At 42.7% G+C, this 7,500-nt stretch overlaps 1 protein-coding gene across 2 annotated transcripts in view; it reads right to left on the bottom strand.

The window, feature by feature from the left end:
- wkd (TBC1 domain family member whacked) overlaps positions 1 to 7,500 on the bottom strand; it is a 126,847-nt gene that overhangs the window by 11,473 nt on the left and 107,874 nt on the right. Inside the window, exon 1 of one of the 2 annotated variants that reach the window (XM_070121243.1) lies at positions 5,976 to 6,653. The exons of the other annotated variant lie outside the window; for it this stretch is intronic. Within the exon in view, the coding sequence (XP_069977344.1) occupies positions 5,976 to 5,997 (22 nt within the window). The 5' untranslated portion in view covers positions 5,998 to 6,653. Of the gene's footprint in view, positions 1 to 5,975; positions 6,654 to 7,500 lie in introns of those variants that run through there. 2 annotated transcript variants of the gene reach the window in all.

Genomic DNA, 7,500 nt, shown 5'->3' with positions numbered 1-7,500 from the left:
GAATAAGATTAGTACCTCGGGTCGTAAGATATATTTCCGCTTAGGGTTTTATCTTAGTGATAAAGTGAAAGTTATTTTTCATATCAAAAGGTAGGCTTATCAACACAGCTGATATGAATCGTAGTGAAAAGTGATTGTGAATGACAGGAAATCGCGTGTGTGTGTGTGTGTGTGTGTGTGTGTGTGTGTGTGTGTGTGTGTGTGTGTGTGTGTGTGTGTGTGTGTGTGTGTGTGTGTGTGTGTGTGTGTGTGTGTGCGTGTGTGTGTGTGTGTGTGTGTGTGTGTGTGTGTGTGTGTGTGTGTGTGTGTGTGTGTGTGTGTGTGTGTGTGTGTGTGTGTGTGTGTGTGTGTGTGTGTGTGTGTGTGTGAGAGAGAGAGAGAAGAGTGAGTGAGAGTGGGTGAGTGAGTGAGTGAGTACGTAAGTATAGTAAGTAAGTAAATAGTAAGTAAGTAAGTAAGTAAGTAGAAACCAAGTAAGTGAGTGTGTGTGTGTGTGTGTGTGAGAGTGTGAGTGTGAGAGTGTGAGTGTGAGTGTGTGAGTGTGAGTATGAGTGTGAGAGAGTGTGAGGTAAAATGTGAGTGTGTTTGAGTGTGTGTGTGTGTGTGAGGTGAGGTGTGAGTGTTTGTGTGTGTGCGGGTGTGTATGTGTGTGTGAGAGAGAGAGAGTGAAGTGAGTGAGTAGAGTGAGTGAGTGGTAGAGTACAGTGAGTGGTAATTGAGTAGAGTAACAAAGTAAGTAAGTAAGTAAGTAAGTAAGTAAGTGAGTGAGTGAGTGAGTGAGTGAGTGGCGAGTGTGTGTGTGTGTGTGTGTGTGTGTGTGTGTGTGTGTGTGTGTGTGTGTGTGTGTGAGGTGAGTGAGTGAGTGAGTGAGTGAGTGAGTGAGTGAAATCAGGTGAGTGAGTGAGTGTGTGAGTGTGTGTGTGTGTGTGTGTGTGTGTGTGTGTGTGTGTGTGTGTGTGTGTGTGTGTGTGTGTGTGTGTGTGTGTGTGTGTGTGTGTGTGTGTGTGTGTAGAGAGAGAGAGAGAGAGAGGAGAGAGAGAGAGAGAGAGAGAGAGAGAGAGACAGAGAGACAGAGACAGAGACAGAAGACAGAGACAGACAGAACAGAGACATAGAGACAGAGACAGGAACAGAGACAGAGACAAGAGACAGGGGACAGAGACAGAGACAGAGACAGAGACAGAGACAGAAAGAAAGAGAAGAAAGAGAAAGAAAGAGACAGAGAGAAAGAGAAACAGAGCCATAAAAAGAGACAGAAAAAGAAAAAGAAAAAGAAAAAGAAAAAGAAAAAGAGAGAACGAGAATGAGAGTGAGTGAGCGAGTAATTGACTGCACAAGCATAAAGTGAATAAACAAGTAGGACCAAATTCTTAAATGCTTTAAAATATATATAAATTAAACCGAGCAACAAGCTAGCGAACCAACGGCCAAATTACGCCCCAAAATTAATTAGATTTAGAGTTAGTGAATCCAGGTTATATCCAGGTAAGCTTTCCAACTGCATACAAAACCATCATTAAAAAAGTTGTAAACAGAAAAGTAAAACAAAAAAAAATAAATAAATAAATAAAATAAAATAAAAATATTGAATCTCAAATGAGAGAGAGAGAGAGAGAGAGAGAGAGAGAGAGAGAGAGAGAGAGAGAGAGAGAGAGAGAGAGAGAGAGAGAGAGAGAGAGAGAGAGAGAGAGAGAGAGAGAGAGAGAGAGAGAGAGAGAGAGAGAGAGAGAGAGAGAGAGAGAGAGAGAGAGAGAGAGAGAGAGAGAGAGAGAGAGAGAGAGAGAGAGACTCGCAAAATCCGACAGCATAGTAATCCCTGAAAAGAAAACAGGATCAACGCCACCGAACAAGCATGCGCCGCCCCCCCCCCTTTCTCTGTCTCTGTCTGTCTCTCTCTTTCTCTTTCTCTCTCTCTCTTTGTCTCTCTTCTCTCTTTGTCTCTCTCTCTCTTTGTCTCTCTCTCCTCTTTGTCTCTCTCTCTCTCTCTCTTTCTCTTTGTCTCTCTCTGCCTCTCTCTCTCTCTCTCTCTCTCTCTCTCTCTCTCTCTCTCTCTCTCTCTCTCTCTCTCTCTCTCTCTCTCTCTCTCTCTCTTTCTCTTTCTCTTTCTCTTTCTCTCTCTCTCTCTCTCTCTCTCTCTCTCTCTCTCTCTCTCTCTCTCTCTCTCTCTCTCTCTCTCTCTCTCTCTCTCTCTCTCTCTCTCTCTCTCTCTCGCTCTCTCTCCCTCTGCTCTCTCTCTCTCTCTCTCTCTCTCTCCCCCCCCCCCCCAAACACGCCCACGGAATCCCCGGTCACATGGGCGCCCCCGGAGAGATTTGTCATTATTGCTCCTACTCATATCCCTTACTCTTACTCCTACTCTTCCTCTCATCCCTATTCCTACTCCTATTCCTATTCTTACTCCTACTCCTATTCCTATTCTTACTCCTACTCTAAATCTTACTCTTACTCCTACTCTTACATATTCCTATTCCTACTCCTATTCTTATTCCTTTTCCTACTCTCACTCCTATTCCTACTCTCACTCCTACTCGTACTTACTCCAACTCTTTACTCTTTACTCTTTACTCTTACTCCCCGGTCACATGAACCCCGCAAAAATCGGGTCTACACATCGTTTTTTTATTATTATTACTCCTACTTCTACTCCCACTCCCTCACTCAATCTCAATGCTATTTTTTTTTATCTTTAATCATTCACGTTAATTTTCTTTTCTTTTTTATTATTATTACTCCTACTTCTACTCCCACTCCCTCACTCTCACTCTCACTCTCACTGCAATTCTTTTTTTTATTTAACTTTTAATCATTCATGTTAATTTTCTTTATCTAATCTATTTTTTCCGAGAGTGTAAAATCGAGACAAAATCTACACTTTCTTGCCGTTATTATTCCTATCATTTTCATTTATAATTCCTCTTATCTATATCATTCCCGCATTTATCCTCCTTATCTCAATTATTCCTCCGTTTTCCCCCCCATCTGCGTCACAAAAAATGTAAAACCGAATACAAAAAATAATAATAATAATAAATAAATAAATAAAAATAAAAATAAAAAAAATCTTCTTCACTCCCTATTACTAATACAATAAATAAATAAATAAATAAATAAATAAAAATAAAATGAAAAAAAAAAAAATCTTCTTCACTCCCTATTACCATCTCTTCCTCATCCTTATCCGACCTTATCCGGATCACCCTCCTCGTGCATATGTCTCCTTCTTCCCCCGAAACCGCGAGAACCCGTGTACAACCGGGTCTTAAATACCATACCTTCTTTATGACTTTATTTACGGACTCTTTGTCGACACAGGAAAGTGTCCGTTGCGTAAATACTGTTCTGAGGTAATAGGAAGGAGGGGGAGGAGAGGGGAGGAAGGAAGAAGGGAGGAAGGGAGGGTGAGAGGAGGGAGGAGAGGGTGAGGGGGAGGAAGGAGGAGGGAGAGAAGGGGAGGAGGTAAAGAGAAAGGTAAGGAAGGGAGGTAAGGAGAGGGAGAGAAGAGGAGAGGGAGAGGGAGAGGGAGAGGGAGAGGAGGGAGGGAGGGGGAGGGAGGGAGGAAGGGAGGAAGGAGGAAGAGGAAGGGAGAGAGAGAGAGAGAGAGAGAGAGAGAGAGAGAGAGAGAGAGAGAGAGAGAGGAGAGAGAGAGAGAGAGAGAGAGAGTTCAGAGAGAGAGAGAGAGAGAGAGAGAGACAGACAGGCAGACTAGAGAGAGAGACAGACAGAGAGAACAGAGACAAACATGCAAATAGAGAGAGAGAGAGAGAGAGAGAGAGAGAGAGAGAGAGAGAGAGAGAGAGAGAGAGAGAGAGAGAGAGAGAGAGAGAGAGAGAGAGACTAACAGAGAGATAGAAAGAAACAAACAAAAAAATGAAATAAAACGAGAAAGAAAGAAACTCGGGAGACGAAAGAAGAAGAAAGAAAAGAGAAGAAAGAGGCGGGAAGAAAGAACGACAAACAGGCCGACGAGAAAAGCGAAAGAGAAGAAGAAACCGCAGGAGAGCAACAGAAGGCGATTTGCTGCTTTCTACTAATTATCCCTTTCGAGCTGTCGGCCGCGGGTTGTGCTCTTCCCCCTCCCCTTTTCCCTCTTTATCTTCCTTTCTCTATTCTTCTCTCTTCTCTTTATTACTCTATTTTGTCTTTCTCTTTCTCTTTCTTTCTCTGTTTTTCTCTTTTTTTCTCTTTCTTTCTCTATTTTGTTTTTCTCACTCTCTTTCTTTCTCTATTTTTCTCTTTCTCTTTCCATTTCTTTCTTTCTCTATTTTTCTATCTCTCTCTATTTTTCTCTTTCTCTTTCTTCCCTATTTTCTATCTTCCTCTATTTTTCCCCGTTCTCTTTCTCTTTCTCTCCCTATTTCCTTTCTTTCTCTATTTTTCTCTTTCTCTCTTTCTCTCCCTCTCCCTCTTCATCACCCTCTGTTCTCACTCCCTCACGTTTCCCATCACGTATCAGCTGACAGATCCGAAACGAGAAAGCACAAAAGAGACACAGCTGGAAGCCACACCAAATAAATATCCCTGTCTTTTAGAAATTCATAGACAAGTAAAATAAACACTACATAAATACGAGTAAACAAATATAAATAATAATATACACTACGTAGAGAAAACCATAAACATGTAAAATGAACAATACATGAATAAATAAACATAAATAACATTGATGTTGTTATTTTCTATTCTATCAACACTTTTCAAAAAAATGTACACACGAAATATCTATATAAAAAATATATATACAGTATAAATAATAATAATAATAAAATAATAATAATAATAAAATAATAATAATAATAATAATAATAATAATAATAATAATAATAATAATAATAATAATAATAATAATAATAATAATAATAATAACAAAAACAACAACAACAACAACAATAATAATAATAATAATAATAATAATAATAATAATAATAATAATAATAATAATAATAATAATAATAATAATAATAATAATAATAATAATAATAAGTTATTCCATTTTAAGTCTCCGGGAAGGAAATCGAAATATACCTAATAAAAAATAAGTGTTTTGGGTCGTGACTGTACACCTGGACCGTAAATATTATACATACATGCCTCACCGTAAATGTGTGTATATACAGCATACAGCATATGAGGAGGTTAATTTCCTGTGCCTTACGTATTTACATGTTTTCTATCAAGTGCAAAATTATGAGAGTAATAAAGTTAAGTGTATATGCAGATTAATTTCCACCTGGCGCTCCCACGTGTCATTTGGCTGTTTAGTTATTTGTTAATTTAGTAATTTATCCATTCCTTTATGCATCCACTGATTCGTTCACTTTTGTTCACGCGCTAACAAACATGCACACGTACACATACACACGCACGCACGCACGCACACACGCACACGCACACGCACACTCACACGTACACGTACACGTACACGCACACGCACACGCACGCACACACACACACACACACAAACACACACACACATCCACACCCACTCAAACCCACACACACACACACACACACACACACACACACACACACACACACACACACACACACACACACACACACACACACACACACACACACACACACACACACACACACACACACACACACACACACACACACACACAACCCCCACACAAACACACTTACACAACCCCCCCACACACACAACCCCCCCACACACACACACACAACCCCCACACACCTTGCCTACTCACACACACCCAACCCCACACCACACACAACCCCCACATACACACACAACCCCCCCCCCTACACACACACACACACACACATTCGCGATTAGTTAGCTCAGCCACTTGCCTTCCCAGCCGGGGGAGTGAGTAAAAAAAACAAAAACAAAAACAAAACCACGTGTTCTGGCCCCCGTATGCCACAGCAGCAAGCGCGGGTGCCACGGCCGGCGCCCGCGTGGCACCCGGACCGAGCGACCGACCACGAGACCAGATGCCACTGACCGATGTACCAGACGGACGTCATCGTAGCGGTGGGCGGTGCACGACGACGAGGACGACGAAGATGACGTTGACGAGGACGAGGACGACGAAGATGACGACGATAAAGATGACGATGACGACGACGACGCCGAGGACGAGGTTTGAGGGCGACGACTAGGGGCGCGCTTGCTTGCTTCCCCGCTGAGGCCGCCCTTCCGCTCCTCCTCCTGCTCCGACGCCTGGCGTGGGCGGGCAGGAACCTCGACCGCCCTTCAAACGCCTCCTTCTCCTCCTCTCTCTGTCTCCTTCTCTCTCCTTCTCGCTCCTCCTCTCTCCTCCTCTCTCCTTCTCTCTCTCTCCTCCTCTCTCTCTCCTTCTCTCTCCTTCTCCCTCGCTCGCGGACGCACGCACGCCGCAGCGACAACACGGCGACTGTCCGAAAAATCCCCAGACACGTTGGATAGTCTCTCTCTCTCTCTCTCTGTCTTTCTCTTTCCCTCTCTGTCTCGCTCCTTCCGCCTCCTCCCTCTGGCGTCTGGGTAGGGGTGGGGGGGTGGGGGAGGGGGGTGCAGGAGCGACCGCTAACGGGAATCGTTTTTTTTTTTTCTTCTTTTCTACCTTTCTCTTCTACCTTTTTTTTTCTTCTCCTTCTCTCTTCTCTCTCTTCTCTCTCTCTCTCTCCTCAGCGGCGTAGGAACCCGCCGGCCATCCTGCAGGACACCACTATAGAGAGCAGGGGAAGAGAGTCCTCCTCCCCTCAATACGGGGGGGGGGTGAGGGGCGTGGGGAGGGGTGAGGGGCGTGGGGCGTGGGGGGTGAGGGGCGGAAAGCAAAGGTGGGTGGAGTCTCTCTCGTTCTATTGTTCCCCCCCTTCACTGTTGCATGGGGGGAGGGGAGGGAGGGGGTAGGGGGTGTAAATGACGCGTGGGGGTGGGGGAGGGAGGGGGGAGGGGGGAGGGGAACAGTTACAATTCGAGAGATTTTGTTATATGTATATTTTTTTCCTCCTCTCTCCAATTTCTGCGTTCTGTTAAGTTCCTGTTTTGTTTATTTCTTTTCTTTTTGTTCTTTTTAGTTTTTTTTAATCTATTTCACTTTCCTATTCTTCTATTTTCTTACTTTTCTCTTTCGTCTTTATCACCTTTTTCTTCTTTTCTCAAGTTCGTCGATTTTCGAAACACTTTTTTGTTTCTTTTCACTGCCAGAGCCTATTACACATTGTCACAAACAAAACAAAAACAGAAAACAAGAAAACAAACAAATTAGCACAGATAACACACCCGATAACACGGATCAAACCAGAAAAAAATAATTCTAAGTCTCAGAGGATCAAAAATAATATCAAAATAATAGAAATCTCGAAGAAAAAATAAAATACAAAAAAACAACAACACAGATTTGACTAAAATAAAGCTGTTCTTTTTCTTACAACTTCCCGTGTAATGGCGCAAAATCAAAATACAATATCGTACAAAATCGTATGTATCACACATATACAATATTCTATACAGTACACTTTATATATATTTCATACTATTATGCATCG

Source organism: Penaeus vannamei, chromosome 4 (assembly GCF_042767895.1).
Source record: "Penaeus vannamei isolate JL-2024 chromosome 4, ASM4276789v1, whole genome shotgun sequence".
Classification (NCBI taxonomy): Eukaryota; Metazoa; Arthropoda; class Malacostraca; order Decapoda; family Penaeidae; genus Penaeus; species Penaeus vannamei.
This window is presented reverse-complemented; position numbering and strand designations above follow the sequence as displayed.